Genomic DNA, 21609 nt, shown 5'->3' with positions numbered 1-21609 from the left:
TGACTAAAGCCAGGAACAAAGCAAACCTGGAGCACCTCAGAACAAAGAATATCATCGAATGAAGCAAACAGCTGAAAAAAAAGAGAACCATTAGAGTTACACCCCCTTTCACCTCCTAGAAGTATGTAAACACAATAAGGTCAAACCTAGACAGAACTGTTGAGTGTGTGACAAGTTTTCACCAAGAACCTGTGTTTTTAATCCAGCATGTGAGATCTTTGCACAAGCTCCACACTCCTGCATACTCCACAGTTCTCCTTGGCTGGGGTGTGGGACAAACACAAGAGCAATTCTTCAGCCAAGACTCATCTCTATGGCAAAAACAATGAACTAAGAATACACTCACTGAGTCAGCAGGTCCTATACATTAGAAGCACTGCAAGGGTTAATAACAAAAGAAATGGCAGGATATATTGAGTTTCAATTACAGCTTGTATACTGAAAGTAAGGATCCTTATTCAGGAGTGAATCCTACTCAATGAAACATGAATTTTAAGTAAATGCAAATAGCCTGCACTGAAAATGTGAAAAATAAACAAAATATCATTTAATTTAATTTGAGTGCCCAAGCAAGTAATTTTCAAGTCTGTTTAATGTTTAGGAAGAAAAAGCCTTAGTTCAGTCTCTGCAAATGGTTTTAGTTACTTCTGTGACTTTCCATCTCTTGAGGATAATCTACTCCTAATAAGGACAATTGCTTAGATTTATTACCCCACTGAGGTCTTGTTAAAGATCTAACAAAAATCCTATTTAAATGAAAAGGACAATAGAATTTAAAGTCAGTGTAGAGTTTAATTAAAACCTGAAACAATGTCTTCATGCATTAGAAAAGCAAAAACAGATTTCAAAGCTGTTAAACTACGTGTAATTGGCATAAACTATCCATTGAGCCAAAGTTAAAAAGAAAAGCCAGACTATCGTATGGAAATTGAAGTCTATTAATAAATAAGAAACCTGATACATGTGCATAGCACCATATTTTTGCATGCATTTTTTTATTTGCCTAATTTGCTAAGCATATTTTAGAGCAAACATGAAACAAGCTAGCTGTTAAGTTGAACAAATCCAAAAGGGACAAAAAGAGACTGATTGAAATCAATGCATTAACATGAACCAGCATTTAAAAACGTTTCATAATGTTCCCAAAGAGAGCATGTAAACTGCAGCAGTCTCAGTGCAAAACTGCTGTAATCTGTGTTCCCATGTAGTCATTATTCATACATGGGAGTATACAGCTCCTAAGTAATTTTTCATGCATGAATAGTTTAAAACCCAAAATCACTGACATGAATCCACTAGGGAGGCCTCCCATTTGAAAGTTAACGTCTCGAGAACTCTGGGAAGGAATGTGAAGCCAGATACCAGTCCATGTGCTGACAAAACTTTTCTGAGGGGAAGGATCTGCGTGGAGCCCCACTGCGACCGCAGGCACACCCAGGCCTTCCCCAGCCCCAGAGCCACCGCCGGCCCCCTGGGTCCATCTGCAGAGCCAAAGCCTGCACGGCTGCAGAGCCAAGCCAGGTCTTGCCACCTCTCCCTTCCCCTACCGACATGCAACAGGGACCTCGCACACAGGGAAGGCAGGTCAGCACCACAGCTGCTTTGGGCACGCACTTTCCTTTTCAGGAGAAAATAAATTCTGAGACAAAAACTATCCCATAACCCATTTCTGCATTAAGGAAAAGGCTCTTTTCTTTCTATTCCTTCCCACAGGAAGGGTGACGGGCTGGTTGGGGCGGGCAGACGCGGATGGGCTCGGTGCAGAGGAACTGCACACCGAGGCGCTCCACGCAGCAGTGCCTGGAAATGGTGCCCCGGCTCGGCCGTCCGCTCTGGCTGGCCCAGCTGTCACCCGAGAGTGACAAAGTAAGAGTCAGGAGGGAACTGCGGTGCTGAAGTGGGTCACACGACTCCCTCGTTTGGAAAAAATCCCGAAAGGATGATACGTCACCTTCCCTCTGCAGCACATCAGTCCCTTGTTAACCATTTAACCAGCCTGGTTACAATACACTGCAAGTCCACAGAACTGGCCATCTTACGTAGGCCTCTCCCTGTTTAAAATTACAACTCTTACTCTACGGTACAGTCGGCGCCCTTTCTTTTAGCTTGCATTTTGCATGGGTGTTCAGTATTTAGGGCTCCCTTTAAGTCCGGAAACACCTGCCCGAGCAAGGCCAGCTGCGAGCCCTGCCACCAAGTCCCTGCGGGGCGCGGGTGGGCGGCGGTGGCGGCCGGGTCCCTCCCGCCGTCCCTGCCCGCGGCTCTGTGTGTCACCTACCCGGCAGTGCCGAGACGCGAGAGCTCTCAGGACAAGCACGGTGGAACACACCATGGGGTGCCTGCAGCACAAGCAGTGCCATACCACGGTCTCACCCTGAGCCTGGTGCCAGCACCGAGGGGTAGCGCACGGTGACACTCGAGTGCCACCGGCTAAAGCACCCGGAGGGCGGCAATCCCGGCCGTCCCGGGCCGCCTCCACGCACGGCCAGCGAGGCGGTGGCCTCCGTGCCGCAGGGCCCGCGGGCTGCAGGGAGCGGGCGCGGAGCCAACGCCCCCGCGCTGTCCCCCCGCGCTGCGCCGGGGGCGCGGAGCTGCCGCGGGTGCGCAGTGAACGAGGGCTCGTCCACGCACGGTTCCTGCACGGCGGACAGGCGATTCCTCAATGCCCCTCAGGCCGGCGATTGTGAGCGCAGTAAGGGAGGGGAAATGTCCCATGTCAGCCCTGTGTGAAACATTAAAACACTGAAGTGTGCGGTGCGTCCTGGGGGTTGTATTCCTCAATGACCTTTTTAAAGAAATATGGTCTGAAATCTCTTGTCAGGGTCTGCAGGAAAGACACAGCTGTTTACAAATGGTAGCTAGTACTTGGAATTACCCATTGCACTTGGAGACAAAGAGCTCCTCATCTCCCATTCCATCCACACAAGGAGTGGAAATGTCAATTTAGTGCTGCTCTATTTTTAGCTCTTTCACTACAGATACAAAGCCTAGCACAGTTTCAAGACAATGAGGAATGCTATGAAGCTGGGATGAAATCTTGGAGCATCCCAAGCCCTTCCAACCACCTCTATAGCTAACAAGCAGAACTACATCTTGGTAAATTATGACTAAGCTCCAAATAAAAAATACTCTTGAAAATAAACTAATAGCTGCCAATGACAATTCTAAGCAGGATTTAGGATCCTTGTTTCGTTAATGTTATGTAGTTCACTTGCCACATACATGAAACAAAGGCTACTTTCCAATTCAAGGATGAGTGAAATAAAACCGTGGAAGGTAACATTTGAGTCTCCTTTGCTCTTTGTACACATGCACTTTCTTCTGACAATAACAGCACTGCCAAGGGATAAGAGACAGGCTTCTCAAAAGATAATTCACAAAACAACCTTACAGAAAAACTGGCCTGGTACAACAGCTGAATGGCACGGGGCAAGAGTGGAGCTCCACAGCGTCAACAAGTTTTTCTGACAGAACACAGATTTACACTCAGTAACTATTTTCATTACTGATTAGGTTTCCACATCTTCACAAGCACATTCCAGTCATACTTCCAAAAGTATCTGGCCAGTTAGCACAACCTTGTATAGCAGTAGACAAAATGGCATCTGCATAAAGTTTGCCTACAGGGGAGAAAAGGCAAAATTCAGGCATGAAGGTGAGGTTTGTTCCAAACTCAGCATTACACACAAAGACTCAGTGCTTCCTGTAAGAAACAGGTGGTTCCTAAAGCTGTGCCTCTGAAGGAGGCAATACTTTGTCCACTATTTTTTCTCCCGTTTTGCTTTTTAGTCATGCTATGTCCTAAATTCAGTCTTAGAACAGATACCCCACTCCTGCATTAAAAGTTATGGGGGAGACTTTTTTATAAAACCACATCTATCCAATGTTTCTTTAGTAAACTTATTCTGTTGGGGTAACAGATTGTTGTCCCTGTCCTGGAGGGAGCTGATGCTGGGCTTGTGGCTGCTCTGTGTCCTCCCTGATGCAGAGCTCTGGGACTCTCCTTCTAGGGCTGGATCATGATGTTTACATGTCTGACACCAACTCTACCTATGGCTGCACTCACAGATTTTTCAGTAAACACTTACACAGCTACAGTACCTGACACTATATCAGTCCAGCATTTCCCAAATATTAGGGGTAAATGTTTCAGCGCTAACATCTGAAAGCTTGAAATTTGGTGACATATTTTCAAACCAGCCTCAGAGTGCCAAACAACCCAGAGGAATAGATATAGCTACTCTGGAAAGTGTTAATGCAGATTAAATCCAGTCAATAGCAGAAGTCAGAGTTATTCATAAATTCTGGTTTCTCAGATCTACTCTTCCAGAAGAAAAGCACTTTATGAATGCAACAGATGCTTTGCTTTTGAACACACTTCAGTAGATCTCAGTACTGCTCATGCACACCTGAACAAGCAGGAGTTCATTCAAGGGAGGGAGCCAGCCTGTCCCACATCTGTTATAACTTACCCACTTGCAGGACTAACACCCAGTTATCTCTATAAAGCTCAACCAGACAAAACCAGGAAGAGGTAAAGGTGTTAGAGCAGTTAGTTCTTTTTCATCCTGTCCACAAGGACCCCAAACTAGCAATTGTGTTTAGGTAGATATTTTCCTGTTTGATAAGCACACACAAAATCCTGATTTACAAATGCAAATGTTACTGGAATGACAGGATAGAATTGTTCTTTAAATCATGACAAGTATGAACTGTTGGAGACCTAGAATTAATAAAAAAGCTTAAAAATTAATGTTTCCATTGTGTCACTGCAGGGCAAATCTTTCTCTCCAGTCCTTCTAATCTGAAATGGTTCACGGAGGTGCCACAGACACCTGCTCTAAGAAACTCACCTTTCTCCTGTTACTTCTAAAGCTTGCTCTGTCCCACAACCAAAATCCCAGATCCTCTGTAACACTGCCAACAAGATCTCAGATTTCCCTTCTCTACCCAACTTGGGAGCATCAGGTGTCTTCACCCCTGAGCACTGCTCAGTTCCTCTTAGAGGAGAAGATGTCTGCCCCTTCCAGAACACAGGAGGCAAATGGGTGCCCTCTGTATAACTTTCCTCACACCTGCAAAAGTTGCAGCAAGAGAGTATAACAGTACTTCTGCAGTGAGCTCAATGTTCACCACCCACACAGGAAGGGGAAGTACAGGAACATCACAACCAACTGAGGAGGGACTTGGGTTTTGCTTTGAGACAATCCTTTTTATATAGAAAGATTGTAGAAAGTCATTTTCTTGAGCACAGTTGCTTTTTAAAAGCAGGAGGATTTTTTTCTCAAAATTCAAAGAGGCACTCAAATGCACTAAGCATAAACACGCTTTAAGCATTTTATTAAGCAAGCTGCTTCTAACTGTCACAATGACTGGTCCTATCTTACTGGCAGCTTTTCCCAGTCACTAATGCTGCATGAACATGCAGATACACCCATCTACTAGAACAAAATGCAACGAAGCCTCTACCCAACTTTGGATCTGCTTAAACTGACAGTAAAGTCACAAGTTACAGCAGGAACTATTTTTAAATATTCTCAAGAAAATACAATTAAATAATAGAACTAGAAAAAAAAAATCACAGCAGGTCCTATACAAGTGTTCAGACGAGAACTTAAAATAACACCTTATTTCTTTTCAGGTTACCATTTGTTTTGCACTACATTTAAATATCCTACTGTGTCTCTAGGCAGCGTGAGGCAGTCATTCTGCAGCAAAACTTCTGCCAAAGTAGGCTCTGGTGGTGGAATGCATTTAGAAATGATGGCCAGATGATGGCACGGTAAACGTCCTTCTTTTGACAGGCCATCCATGTCTATTAGAAATATTCCTTGTTCCATATGCAGGTGAAGGATCAGACACATACACTCCTCACTCAGAACAACTACCTCCTGGAACACATCAGCAGAGTATTTACTGCCAAATCCAGAAGGAGTTTGTGATTCTTACATTGTCCCCATTAATGAGAAAAATGTCACTACACAAAAGCTCTCTCTTTTTTTCCCCTTCTTATCAAATCCTTCAAACAGCTGATAACTAGCTTTTATAGATTGGAGAGTCAGATGGAATTCTGAACCTATTATTTTACTAAAACCCCAGGGGTCAACTTATCACCCGAAAACCATTTTACATGGACAATTTGACTTTCATGTGGAGTGTCAGAACATACCCTAGATGGAAATCTAAAATAAATTATATGGAGTAGTGCCTTCTTTGTGCTGAAATTTATCGGTCCCACACTACAATAATTTTGAAAATTGTATCCCTTAAGCTACAGTGCTGAGATATTATTAACTGCTTGAACTGAAAGAGCAGGTCTGATCGGCTGCTATAAAGTCTATGAACAGAGACTAATTTCTATTGAACCACATGCTTATCTGAAGCTGTGTTTCACCATTGCAAGCTGCCAACTTTATTTTCTTCCAGAATACACTGCCCATCTTTTTGCCATCATCCTCAGTATGCACTGTCACTTCAGCAAATCCATTCCAGGAGCTAAGAATGTATCTAAGCTTCTGCTAATACGGTTGTCTGAGACAATCACACCCAGGAGACAGGGAGGGAGATCCATCCACTTGTACCTCTTATCTTCCTAACACAGGTTATTTTCTTCACAAGCAAGCCTCCAGTGTCTGAAATGCATCTCTGGGATGTATCACAAGATAAGCATATCTATTTCATGGCTGACAATTTCTTTATTGCTTCTGCTGCCATACTTAAGAACTAACATTATTTGATGATGTGCTGATGCTCTGGTCAATACACCTTTTACATCTGTTAGTACAATTTTTAGAAACCAAATTGACCTCAGAGCCTGAAATCTTTATAATTGAGAAGATACCGAAAATGATAAATGATACAGCTGCTGAGTGACTATTCTTTGAGGGGAAATTCCCAACTAGACAGAAAAACCTTCTCCAGACATACCACATAAGACACAAGGATAGAGTTCTGGGATCAAAGAAGTGTAGTTTCTACACACAGGAACCTAACAAGTCTGGAATAAAACAGCTAAAATATTACTCCACACCAGGAAAAATAGTAATAAATTGTACTGCCTCATTTTCATTCAGATAATTTAATGGCCTTTATAAACTGAAAGAAATTGCCTAAAAGGAGGTTCTGATTTGCACATCCAAGTTTCTAGACAGCACTACTTTCACTTTTTCTTTACTAGACAGTGTCAAGCTCTCCATGAGGCATTCAAAACTAATGACTATTTACTGTGGCAAATCAATCTCTCTAAGCAGAGAACCTATTGCTTCCAACAATGGCATTCAGGTCACTAAGACCTTTGCCAGGCAGGAATTTGAAAACCAAGGCATGGCAGTTCTCTTCCAAACCTTTTAATGCCTGTCTGTCCAACATCTTTCTTTTATTTTAGGATGGATCTAAGAAGCAGTAGGAGCCTGTCAGTAAGTGGACACTTGTCTGAATGAGTGGCTTGGCTGTTTAAAGAAACTCCATCAAAGGTATTGGCAAAGCAGGATATAAGAATCTGTGAAAATACACAGAGTTCAATGGCAAGGTTCGCTGTATTACTTATTGTATTATACAGATTAAAGCATTAAAAAAGAGTAATATTTCTGTGTCTACTTTCATTACATCCTACCATTTATTAAAGTGACTAGAGCAAGTTAGCAGTCTTTTTCTGTCTCACTCAAACAGCAGGAATTCTCTCACATCACAAATTCACAGTACTGGGGATAAGGAAAAGTGCCAAGTTAGGAGTTTTCCACTTGCACTGATGAATATTCTGAGTACTTTTAATTGCTTAAACTGATGAGATAAATGTTTTGGAATTAGATCAAAATAAGAAATTTATAATTTCAAAGGATAAAGCCTGAATCTAGCTGGAAGTATGATCAGGTATCAACATGCAGCAGCTTAAAACAAGTTATGCAAGCTGACCTTAAGATGTGTGAATATCAGGTTTCCAATGCAGAAAGATGTATTTTTCAATATAGTTTTCTGAGCAGAAATCATGAGATGTCATTTATATGCAAATCAGACTATATTCTGCAGAAGCCATGGGAATTATTTGCACTTAATAAAGCCTCATAAATAGGTTTTGTCTCTAAGTGGGTGGGGGAACAGCAAATATATCATAGCCATTTACAGTTACAAACGTCTTTTTATTTTGAAAGCTATATGCATCCTTTAATAGGAAGTTTCACAGTTACAAAAGAAACATTGTTTCCTTTATATAAACAAAATATCCTTACAGTTTTCAAAACAAAATGTTTTGCCTTATTCCCTATGCTCAGCTATCTAAAATATAGAAATTGCCATGTAGGCCCAGTCAAAAAGACATGCTGGTTCCATGCAGTATATGTTAAATACAGGAAGAAATTACTTGTTATTATATCTAGGCAATTTTATTATATTTGAAAGGACATATACCTTCTTTATGTGGTTTGTCCACCCAGTACCATCTACTGCATTTCTGCAAAACATGTTAACATTTTCACACATCACCAATTACATGTGCCCCTTAAGTCCTGGCACATGGAAATAATCCATTTAAAAAGCACAAGAGGACAGACTCAGGACACTCAAAGCACATTCCCCACAGTGTAGTGTTTCAGTGTGGTAGGTAGCATACAAAGCAAACTGGGAACCAACTCTCCCTGACTGGTATAAACAGTCTGAACTGGGGCTCCTGTTAAGGGCAGGACTGCAAGTCAACAGTAGCACATCCTTTCCAGTCTCTTCACAACCAGAGGGAAGAGCAACAGTGATAGCATTGCCTAGAGACAGACAGACCTAGTGCTTACAGAGGTGCACTCCTTACCCCAGCCCATTCCATCTGAAACGCCCATCGGGCACATGGAGACCAGGAATTACAACACTGGGAGAAAGTGAAGGCTAAACTGATACCATTTAATGTCACACAGACTTCAAGAACAAATACAGAATCATGGCTAAGCCAGGTTTATCTCAACTGAACAGTGGCAGCCAATAAACACCTGTCCTTTTTCTATCTGATTGTTTTCAGTCAAGCTGAATTAATCACTGAAAGCACTGCATGTGCCTCAGTTAATTCTCATGGAAGTCTTCCAAAAATTCAGTGTGTCATTAGTCCTCTACAGGAAGAGAATTTTACCCTGATTAGTATCTTCTTTTCTATTTCCTTGTTAAGCAAAGGAGCTTGGAAAAAACCCAGGCATTCACAGATCTCATTTTAGAGATATAATTAAGGATTCTGGCAGTAAAACAATTGACATGATATGACTCTTTTGCTCACCTACATAACATGCAGACAAAGTGACATAAAGAGCTAATGCAAGACACCCTTTCTTTCAGAAGAGGTACCATCAATACTGTCATAATGATGTATTAGAATGGTATCATCTGTGCTCTGCAAAATTACTAATTTCAAATATTTTGTGCGTGTTGGTTTCATACAGAGACTTCTGTTAATTCTTTACCATTATTCTGACTGCCTTTAAGAGCACCAACTTTTATACATCACATAACTATTCTGTGAAGGTATATCTAAGTAAAAATACACCCAAATAACAAGAGTCCCACTTGTTGCAACTGCTCTTATTTTGACAATTACTGTGATGTTTAACTCATTAAAACCTTCAAATACAGGAATAAAAGTTATATAATTAAAATGTGCTCAAGACAGGCACCACACAATGAAAATTGTTACAATACATTTGTAGTATTCTGTATGCTGTAACTTACCTTATACACAAAGATGTCTCGCAACATGTTTAAACACTATACTTCTTTTCCCACTACTATTGAAGATTATAGGTTTTGAGTGCATATTGCATTTTCTTCAGGCACAGATATGGTTGACCTCAGTTTATATTTTGAAATCAGTATGTGTGATAGGACAAGGAAGCATATAAGGAAGTTGAAGTTAAATTAAAAGCAGGTATAAGCATGTATTTTATTATGGGGAATCACACAAGTAAGATAGTAAAATCTGACTTCTCATCACATTGAATTTTCTTTCACTTCTCCATTATAGAAAACAGTATTTTTTATAATGTAAATTTTGTAGAATCACCCCCAGACTAAAGTCTGTGGCATCCTGCTGTATCCCCAGAGAATTACTTACACAATCCCAGTGATTGAAACTCGAGCCACTCATTTAATGTTTCAAGTCTATGTAGAATTAAAATAAGGATCAGTTTAGACTCTAACAAATTTTTTACGTACTTTAGTCTGTATTTTACTCATTGTCAGTAGCTTAGTGAAAATGTCTGATAACATCCTGTTGAATTTGTCTTTTTTAGCATTTGGTCAGCACCTGAAACAAAGCATAGCCATCTCTTGCCCTTTTATTCACCTTAGGAAAGTTAGATCCTTACATGCATAAAGGAATTCAGTGTCTCACATGCACAAGCAAAGCAATATTCAGTGAGCCTCTCTGTGAAATTACAGCAGCCAGCTTCTCCATGTCACTCTCCACACAGGTAATTGGACAATTGCACCGGAGAGCAAGTCAGCCCACTTACAATCTAAAACATCTTCTGACAGTGTCTGCCTCTTTCTGGACTCCTAGACAGGGAATCCAGGTGAATTAGGTTTATCTCTTAATAGGATTCAATTAAACAGTGGCAATTACAGCTCTCCATAGCTATGTCAACACTTACCTTCTGGGGTGTGACCTGGGGTTTTGGTCTCCTGATCATTTATATGAGGCATCTTTTGAGAAACACCACTGTGTCTGCCTAGGAGCCACCTGTTTCACATGGAAATCAGAAGATGGTGAAGTGCAGGAGATGAAATCTGCATTCTTAAATCTTACCCTGACACAGAACTGGAATGTGTACATGACTAGGATTGCTGGGCTAAATGTAGCAGTAGTACAGTAATTCTGACTTACATCAGCTTGGAAGCTTAATTTTAAAAAATCTGACAAAAAGAGATCTGACATACTAATAACTTTGAGATGTAATAAAATACTTGAGGCGTAGAAAAGTGAATTAAACTGGGGCCTGCTGGCATTTGCATAGTCAAAAACATGTTGAGGGGTGAGTATTGAGGCTGCTTAGATTAGGCCATTCTTTCATGCAGAGAAAGAGTTATATTAAGTCAAAAGTGTAGGAAACACTGGAGTCAAGCAAAATGTTAATAGTTGAGAAAATTACAATCTGGTAGTGGAGAAAAACATGGCTGCATTTAGTTGCACCACAATGTTGAAAGAACAGACAGCTAATGTTTCACATGTGATTATAACATTTTAATTCCTCACATTTTAAATAATTACAGTAAAATTTAACATTCTCTTGGATTTTAGGCAATATCATAAATTCTACTAACTGTTGAACTTGCAAAGTCTACTATTCAAACACTAAAGCTACAAGAAAATATCCAAATGCAATACCTGGTGCCTAAACCTGTATTAGGACACATGAATGTCCATTTTATGACCTTGGGTAGGAAACTGAACAGGGAAGAGAGTTTTAGAGTATTTTTACAGACATTTAACAACTGGTTTGCTGAGAATCTGGAAACATATCTGCTTAAGTTGCTTTTTTTTATTAACACATTCATAGCACTGTCAAAAGGAATATCTAGAATCTAGGATAATCTATCATCCTATTACTTCTGTTTATAAATCTAATTATTTTACAGCACTATGAAAAATTCAACTTTAGAGAAACTGAAAGAAAAACCTGAAAAATATTACAAAATTTCCAAGGAAAGAGTCTTTCATTCACTTAAAGATTATTTGAGAAGCAGGACATGTTATAAACACTTAAACCTTTACTTTCTCTAATGGGATTTTCTGTTATCTATTAAAGTACCCTCAAATTATGAACTATTCTCCTTTGACACATTTCAATATTTTTCTTTATAATCCTGAAAACAGCAAGGTCAACAAAAAATACTTTAATACTTGTAAAACAAGATATTATTTCTTACATTCCATAAATTCTACAACAAAACTGGTGTCTAATTTATTGTATATTCTATGCAGCAATCCAGCTATTAGTAAATAGGTATACAACAGGAATCAAACTCTCTTGACTGGAGCCTTCACTGTAAAATTGACTGTAAGTTCTTTCCCCAGCACTTACAATGTATTTTGTTTACATGTTTTACAAAATACCATCAAATATTCCAAGAAAGGGCTTGACATCATTGGTTTCATCATCAAGAAGAAATCTAAAGATTAAGCAAACAAACAAAATAAGGTATAGCACATCAAAACCTATGGAATCAGGAACACTATAGAGTCAAGAGAAACCAAGACAAGCAATTTTAAGTAATGTGTCTTAAGAAAAATTATTTGTTACTATTATTGAGAAAACTAAACTTTTTAGCAATGAATATTAGAAACTAACACATTCGCCAAAAGTCTCTGTTCCATGAAGAACTAAGCACTGAAACACTGAAGAAACAGAAAAACATATGTAAGTTTTTCTTACCTTGGATCTACTTCTTTTTCCTGCCCTTTTGTGAAAATAAAAAAATCTTCTTTCCTAGTGAATTTAGAAGAGTCTGAGATTATTTCTGGGATGGAAGAACACTGTAAACTTTTTTGCTCTTGAGAAGAACTTGAATGTGTTTTTTCTTGAAAACTGAACTGCAACACAAAAGTTTAAAAGTATACATGGTTAAACCAACTGAAACTCCTAGATTGTTGTACAATATAGTACTGGTATTTAATCGATATTATGATATTTGACAAGGACCAAGCATGTGATGAATCCAAATATATACTGGACAGAGAAATGATCAAATTGAGTAAATAGCTTTGAGATCATGCTATATAAAGTAAATTCATATCCTATTTCTTTGTATCAGGAATATCCCAATGAACAGAGAATGATTTGGACAATTTGAAATTCATGATATCCTAACTGATTCATCAGTCAGATATGGCAGATATATTTACACAATAAGTACTCAAATGATAGAAAATTCAGCTGTCAATATATTCTTACTCACCAAGGTTCTATTTCTAATCTGTGCAGATAAATTCACTTTTGATGTGCTATTGACCACAGAAACATCCGAGTTGTGAATCCTGGACTCATCTTGTACCATGCATGAACTGAAAATACCAAGTTGAATAATTTCAGTATTTTTACAGAAGGGAAAAATTATTTTCTGTTCAATTCAGGTTTTTCTACTTATTTCTCTGCACACTTAAATAAAAAGCAAATTAAAATAATGCAACAAGTCATGCCTTTTAAACACTGAAATTTCACTCACTTTTATGAGTGAACAACATTCTATACATTACACAGATACAAGTGAAATACAGACAATATTTTAATAGCAGTAAATTATGTAAGTCTTACTCTTTTGAAATGTTATTTGTGGCTTTGCTTGATGTATACTGGCAGAGGGGTTGACATTCATCTGGACTTTGAAGGCAGATATTTCCATGCTCTGCAAAAGAATGAAAGCTTTAAAAAAGGGTTGAGAAGAAGCCACAACCCCTTCTAAATATTTCCCATGTTATGATAAATAGCACTTTGAAGATTATGAAAGTGTCTTAACACTTGAAATATTTCTTTGGGTTTTGGGCTAATATAAAGATAAGCAGAGATATACAGTCAATATACATTGTGAAACAACAATTATGCAGTTGCAGGCCATCAAAAAACTTTAATTGTGAGTTTTTCAACTGTCCCTTCTGTATTGGATTTGTCACAATATACGTGACATTCAAGGCAGAATAATAAATCTGTCAGTCTAGTCAATTAACCAAAAATTTCAGGTAGTTCTATTCATTGTATATTATTATAATTTATTCTCAAATAATAGTCTGTAGAATAATTTTAGGAAAGGAAAAAGTTTGTTGAAATTACCTTACCTAATTCTCTACTGACAAAATTACTGGCAAATACCAATTTCTCATCATCAATATCATCCCAAATATCATCTCTCAGTTCAAAGTCCACATTCAAAGCATCTGAAAAACAGTATCTGCTTTTATCTGTGGTAGAAAAATATGAAGCATTAATTTAAATATCAAAACAGTGAACACTGCAATTTTAAACATTAGCAATAACTTACTACTCTTTCCACAATTCCAGGATTGCAGTTGTTTCTGAGATACTTCTAAGGTATTAATATTATCCTCCTGGTCCACTGAAGGTGACAAAGATGACAGTTTATTGCTAGACCTATTTAAAAACAATAAATCAATGACATGTCTGCAAAACAATTACAGAAAGTTGCAAAATAAATTTATTCAGAAAGCAATTCTTAGTAATACCTTGGCAAGGCTGGCAATGAAGACTTAGGTGTAAAAACAAATTGTTTGAGATCCACATTTTCAGCTTGATTTAACATCTGCATCTAAAGAAAGCAAAATATTTTAACTCATAAGATATAAACATACTAAGAGCTATTATTTTTTAACAGGGTTAATGGCATCATTAATATTCTAAGTTAGCACAATATTTAAATGTCATAAAACCTTTCTGATGTCTGTCTATCTAATGCATTCAGTTAAAAAGGTTTGAGTTATGTGCTTCTGGTGGAGGTATGCAAGCACCCCAGCAAAGCCAGACTGGTTGACTCTCATCTGTGTTAGCTGTAGGCTAAATAGTCCTCTACTACAAACAAACAAGCAAACAAAACTGTGAGGTAGAAATAAAACCCTCCAATACCTCAAATGTCATTCTTGCTGCAAGAAAGACCTAGTTTACCACTACATTCAGAGGAATAAAGTGCAAGCCATGAAATGTTTCAGAAGTTTAAAACCAATAGGGATAGTTTTCTTATAAACAAGTGGATCTACTTGCCAGTGAAAAAAGGACTCTTAGTAGCATGACTAATAAATACCACAATTTCATTCGGGGTCATATTTTGCCAAACCAAGTCACAGTGCAGGTACCTTCCAACAATGCCTCTGAACCTCACCAACCACAACCTATCAAATGCCATAAAAGAAAAAATATAGAGGATGTGCACAAAAGTGGACCAATGGAAATGTCCCAAAGAACAGCAGAACCTCTCAAAGATTCCTGGACCTTTGTACTTCCTTACTTTTTGCACTCCACACAGAAAAGTCAAACTTGGATGTTCAAATTTAGATATAAAATTCTCTCTGCAAACAATGCCTACAAATATGTAACAGATTAAAATAAACCTATGAAATGGCTGACTGCATTCAAGCGAACCTTTAGACGTTTTACTGGGGGTATAGATGAAACTGAGTTCCTGCTCCTTAAATCAGCTAGGTACAAAGAAAAGTTTGTGTCTCCATTCATCTGTGACTTTGGAGCTACTCCAGTTTTACCTGAGAAAATGAAGTAAAATAATCTTTAGATTAGTTATAAGGGATAAATCCTAATTGTTTTCAAATTACTTTGAAAAACTTTGCCACTAAGCTTAATATCTTCTGTTAAAAGATATCACATGCTAACTACAAGATCTAACACAGTATTTATATAAAAGCATAACAACTTTGACATTTTTTAAGATCATATGCTAAGTACAAAAAGTGTTATTAATCATTGTAGTACCTATAAAAGTGCTATTGCCAAAGCTACTTATAATTGCTTTTATGACTGCCAATTCTCTTGCTGGTATTGTTTCTGCTAACGTAGACATTGGCATGATGGGAGCTGTTCTAAATTGCATTTCTCTAAAAGTATCAGAAGTAGTACATTTAATGAAACTCACAGCAGTCATGCCCACACACATCTTTATTTTTACAGCGGTGGTTGCATTCTCTGTTGCCATATTTCTTGTAAGCCATCTCCTGTTTAGATCTGCCTCCTAGATAAATATAATGCAGAAATTCGAACAGTAATATTGGATACCAAACACCCATGATTTTTCCTACTTTCGAAATCAAAGAACTGCAGTGTAGTACTTTACAAGTAGAAGCAGCAGTTGTATTTTTATTACCTTTGAGAAAGAAACAGCAGGGATGAATAAAGATTTAGTTCCCTAGTGAAAGCAAAATTCAATTTTCTGTTGACTTTAGTATCAGCCAGATACTGTCATCTGACCATTTACCTGTATCTACTTTTGCTGCTGGCAAGCTTTGAGGTGAGCTATAACATTTATCAAGTGTAGATTCAGCTTTCAATTTTTGATTTGTAACCACCTTACGTCCCTCTGGTTTTGGTGTTAAGTAGAAGGCTGTATATGCTCGCTGTATATCAAGGCCAACTTGGAAAATAAAAAGACAAAACTATTAAAACAGCTTTAAACTGTTTCTATACTACAATTATCTTCAGTTACTCAAAGATCATGGAAATTTAAAAAAGTAATTTGCCCTTAGAGCACACTCTTGTATGACCAGATTGTTTAGGATTGAGATTAAAAACCCCAAACATTTTTTAGAATTAAAGACATAGTTACTAGAAGAAAAATGAAATTCGTTCCTTTAACCAAATGTTCTTGTATTGATCAAGCTTACTTTTGTTAAAACTAAATTTACCAATGACTTTGCACAGCTGATAAAATTTTAACTTTTAAACTCTACTCCAGTCTGTGTTCAGGAGTATCAGCAGCTCTGTACTGGCAAAGGCAAAAAATGAACATGTTTATAATGCTTCTCAAGTTGAAGGCCAATATTCATGACAGACTGAGAGACACCCTTTGTAAAGAGAGCAATTTTGTCTTTTATTAGGGAAATAAAATTTGCTGGAAAACCAGACAGGCTTTTAAAAAATGTGAGATTTCCTTGAAGTCTGAAATAGGAACAGACTTAAAAATAAGTAGAGACTAGGAAGACCTGGTTTTAGTATAATTTCACCGTTACCAGTTTCAGAAAAATTAACTGTTGTGCTGAGTTTTTCTGAACTCAGTACTGAGTACTTTATCTACTGTACCTGTAGATAAAAGGACAATTTTCATTTCTGTGTGGTTAGAAAACCCTTTTTCCCAGAGCCACAGGTCTAGCTATAGAAATACAGATTATTCCAGGCTTGATTATTGTAATAATCTCAATGTCAATATTTATCATGGAAGCATCAACTACACTTCAGTTAACCTAACACACATCACTCTTTTTTACTGGTGGGGCATGATGACAGAATTGAATGGAGCCAGTTTATCTTTAAATTGTTTTTTGAAGTTTTGTGTTTCAAGGTCATAAGGTGCTCCTTTACTGCTATAGTTCCAATTGTATGGAAGTTGTTACTGAGGGGACTCATGTTTAAATCTGCACATAGTAAGGCACAACTATTTCCAGCTGTAGGAATTTCTTGTTACCAAAGTGGAGATGACCACATCCAACACCTCTTCACTACATTGCAAAACCTAACCATTCACAAAGACAGCTCAGCTCAGCATAAAAAACCTGTCAGGCTGATAGGTTATCTCTGCTGAAAGTTAACCCACTTGAAGGAGAAGGACAAAAGAGAATCCCAATGTGTATCAACAGAGCTAAATATTGTCTCCTAGTAACAGTTTTGATGCTTCGCAGCTCTTTATGTGGTAGTAAATTAAATAACCAGATAAGTAATTGTGAGAGGTAGTATGGAACCCAGTAAAATACATGTTATAGAGGTTTGTTTCCAGACCAGCTCACTTTATTATACTTTGGCTTAACAGAAAGTGTTTTAGCAATTTGTTCCAAAATCTTATGCATATTGGTTTTTAATTCAAAGAATACCTTAACCTACCATAATCAGAACTAATTAAATTTATACTAATGTCTTCTGATTTGACAGCTCTTTTAACTTCAATTTTCTTCATCCAATGTCCAGTTTTCAGGAGCACAGAATCCCTGTAATGCATCAGCAAAGTTGTCAGACAAGGACAACATACTATGGTATCTGTAACCAAGTGAAAGAGCCTGAATTTGGTTCTACTTCTTTCGTTTTGCTTGATAATTGGCCTAAGAATAACTTTTCAATCATGTATGATTTATAGCCATAAGAGGGCCAGGATCCTGCAGATCAGTTTCAATTTTGCCCAAAGTGCCAGACTTTGGTCAGAATTGTCATGAAGGTCAAGCAGTTGGAAAAGATTCTGTTTCTCTTTTCCCATTTGCTCCAAGCATCTCTTAGCCAACTGGAGAATTTAAATCCATCTCTGAGGGGAAAAAATATTTCTAAAATATAATTAAAGAAATACAGCTAACAGGAGTAAGTAACAACTGGTTTATCCATAATTTTAAAAGGTATTTTACTTGTTTTATATTTATGGGGAAATTATTATGACTTTTCCATAATATGACATTGATGTTTAACAGATATTTACACGTGTTTTCTTCACTGACAAGCACACTGGCATGTTTTGGGGGTTGCTGAATTTTGTGTAGCATTTTAACTGACAACAGTGACTAGAAAATGCTGTAGGATAAAGAATAATTTTGTACTATTAGACATCAGTAGGAAGTATTGAAATTCTGCCTGAAAGTCACAAAATGAAAAATCAACACCATAAAACTATGTGAGGCAAAAAAACCTGATCATACATACATAATTTTGTGATTAATAATGACTTGGTTGTCAGCATCTCCTATGACCAATGTAGCATAGTGAAAGTCTGGCGCTGTTCTCTTGGTCTGGAGCTGCTCATAGTTTGTTAATTTGATGGTTACTAAGATTTCTGCCAACGTGTCACTGTATTTGGGAAGCTAGGGAAAATGATACAGAAGACAGAACTGCTAAAATATGCAGAGGAAAATATATGCCCCCCATAAATTTCTATCTGTTGATACAAGCACAAAAACTCAACTTAAGCACTTTGAATTTGTGGTACAATTTTTTTTGTTCCTCTGAGACACTGATTTTCAGCACTAACTTGGTGATAAGCTGAATACCCTAAGTTTGATTCAGTACTGAGAATCAAGGACAAATGCAAAGAGAAATACACAAGAATATGATTTGTTATATAGAAATTATATTTTGGCATCCCAACATTCCTCTAGAAGATTTTATAATTGTTAAATCTTCATTCTGAGAATTGAGCTACTTATCTGGTATTATATCAAGGGAAAAGTAAACTAGAACTGATTGTTATACCAAGAGAATTTCACACATCTATTGAGCTTTTAACTTCAAAAGTGTCTTCATTTCTATCAACTTTAAGGTCACTTTTCAAATTTTGCATTTTAGAAAGCTAGAGTGTCTTTGTGATCCATACAAAGACGAAATGCATATCAGAACCTCAAAGCTCTTGATTACACATAGAACTGTACCCTTCTCTTGAAAGGGCACCAGCTAGGTTAATGTACTAACTTGTTGTTTCTCTATATTCCTAAGTGTGCTGTAGAAAATAAACATGCATTAATAATATTTTAGTTAGCTGTATTTGGATGTTTTGCTGTCTCTAGGGTTTGCTTAAATTCAAGATAGAAGAGACCTCTCAGACTCACATATAATGGTAGAATGTGAATGTACTGGTATACATCTGTAACATAAAATGCTATCAACAAGAGAGGCCAATTTTTTATGGGGAATGTCTGTTCCAAGGCTCTCCTTTGAGATTTGGGAGTTTCATTCTACCTGCTAAGCTGGAAGGAGGCCAAATATTGTGTGATCTTCCATCTGGGAAGACTCAGAACTGCTTTAAGTCAGTACTTGCTTTTTTATTTTTATAATACAAGCATAAAAACATAAAATAAATATGAAAGAATGTACCTGTTCAATTTCAAGTTCATATTTTGGAAGGTGCAAAACAGACTCTTTTATCTGGTTTCCAAAAGGAGGATGTCTGTTTAAAATCTGCAAAGATATAAATCCAAGGAATCAAAGTCACCTGAGTAATTATGTTAACAACAAAAGCCCTTTCACTCTTGGTTCTCTACTGTCAGTGATGCCCAGAATAGCAACATTACCAAAAGGAAATTCCAACACTTGTAAAAGTTGCTGCTGCTTCAGTTCAGATAACTCAATCACCTACCAATGACTACTCAGGTTTTATATGAGATGACTCTTCTATGCTGCACAAGCTTTAACTAAAACAGAACAAATTACAAGAAAAAATACAAAAGGAGCCAGAAATGAAAAATCAAATTTCCAAAGTCAAAACAGAAAAATCAAAGTAAGATTTAGAAGTCTGTTATATCTTCCAGAACATTGGAAAAACAGCTTGCACAGAAAAGAAGCCAAAAGCCAAAGAACCAGTCCTAGGGCAACATTTACCTTTCCTAAAATAACAAGTGCTTTGTAGATGATTAAGAAGATTTTTATTCTACTCCTATCTCAAATTTGCAATAATGGAAATTTGGGATTTTCATAATTAAGATACACTAAGAGAAACTGTAAATACATATTCCCTTTTATATTTTTCCAACACTCCTAATAGAGAACGTTTCAAACCATGTTAATGATGAAATTCTACATATTTAAGCATCTGCTTTCCACAGCCAACCAAATCAGTGAAATCATCATTCACATTAAATTTGCTACAACAAAACATCATACACATTTTCAAGGAAAACCAGCAGCAGCTACACAGTTTTTAAAATTCTACTAGCTAAAATTAATAAATCACCTAAACATCTAAATTTTGCTATGACCATACAGCAAATATATATTAACTATACTGCTTTTACTGCTAACAGTATTAATCCTCAGTATTTTCCCTATCGTATTTATCTATGTACAAAATAATAAGTTACCAATTCAAGCTCTCTTGCATTTATGTCTTCAATTTTTTTAAATGATGTCAGCCCAGCATTTACCATAGCATTTGACAATGATACACCTGTGAAAAACATGTATACAAGTTTTATGCTGTTAAAGGACAATGAATAACCTCAAATTATTCTAACAACTGCATTACAGCAGGTAAACCCAAAGCATAAATAACTCTGTTACATTTGATGCAGCTTTATGCTCAGCAAATCACTAAACTTATTTTCACTTAAGTATTTCAGTAGTAATTAATTTCTCCATTAGTAAAGAGAAAAAGAAATGCAATACAAACAAAACATGAAAATATACAATATTTCAATGATGACAACTTTTGCATTTTCTACAATAAAACAGATTTTAAATCACTTTCTGCAGGAGTCAAGAAATGTGTTCTGTATATATATGATAAAAAAGCATGCCATGCAGTATTCTTTGTCTCAGAATGTTTTCCCTATTCAAGAAATTTTTTAATTATGTTAAAATCATAAAGGCCTCAATGTTTTTGAACAAGTTAATAATGAAATTCACTGAAAAAAGAAGTATTTATTATTATCTTCTACGAGTTATTCCAGCTTTAGCAAAAAACTTTCCCATGGGCATGTAAGCCACAAAAGCAGAGAATTCCACATACACTTTTATTTCTCTTTGTGATTCACTATACTTCCAGTGAGATTTAGACTTATCACAGTGTATGAAAAGGCATTTAACTGACCTGGCATTACAGCCTATTATAACAACTGCAATGATTGTATGTAAAAAATAGTACCAAATACTTAGAATGAGTATTTGGATCCTTCTCACACAGTTCTGCTAAAGAGCTCTGCTAAAGAACGAGTGTAAGAAATCTGAAAATTAAGTGGGAAAACTCTTAAAATACTTTTAGATTGCTTCTTGGAAGACATTACTGTAATCTTATAAGAAAATACTTAACTCAAGAATTTAATACTTTAGAGAAACAGAACACCTTTTTTCTTTTCATGTGTATTTGAACATAATACACATGGGTCTGACTTGGGGAAAACATCTTTTACCATCTTCCTGCTCCTTTGCAGAAGCTCTGCAGTCTGAATACTGA

The 21609-nt window shown here is 37.1% G+C and overlaps 1 protein-coding gene across 1 annotated transcript in view; it reads right to left on the bottom strand.

Moving 5' to 3' along the window:
- Nucleotides 1-11867: 11867 nt before the first annotated feature.
- HFM1 (helicase for meiosis 1) overlaps nt 11868-21609 on the bottom strand; it is a 30250-nt gene continuing 20508 nt past the window's right edge. The window contains exons 25-38 of the mRNA XM_054286031.1: nt 20519-20604; nt 19536-19619; nt 18372-18529; nt 17571-17674; nt 15955-16110; nt 15616-15711; nt 15111-15229; nt 14201-14283; nt 14002-14108; nt 13796-13894; nt 13278-13368; nt 12922-13027; nt 12399-12556; nt 11868-12135 (exon numbers count right to left, since the gene is read on the bottom strand). Coding sequence (XP_054142006.1) covers nt 12069-12135; nt 12399-12556; nt 12922-13027; nt 13278-13368; nt 13796-13894; nt 14002-14108; nt 14201-14283; nt 15111-15229; nt 15616-15711; nt 15955-16110; nt 17571-17674; nt 18372-18529; nt 19536-19619; nt 20519-20604 — 1514 coding nt within the window. The 3' untranslated portion in view covers nt 11868-12068. The remainder of the gene's footprint in view (nt 12136-12398; nt 12557-12921; nt 13028-13277; nt 13369-13795; nt 13895-14001; nt 14109-14200; nt 14284-15110; nt 15230-15615; nt 15712-15954; nt 16111-17570; nt 17675-18371; nt 18530-19535; nt 19620-20518; nt 20605-21609) is intronic.

This window comes from Melozone crissalis, unplaced genomic scaffold (genome assembly GCF_028551555.1).
Source record: "Melozone crissalis strain CALT ecotype California unplaced genomic scaffold, PUWL_Pcris_2 ptg000045l_1, whole genome shotgun sequence".
NCBI lineage: Eukaryota > Metazoa > Chordata > Aves > Passeriformes > Passerellidae > Melozone > Melozone crissalis.
Note: the sequence above shows the minus strand (reverse complement) of the source record. Positions and strands in the feature narration are given on the sequence as shown.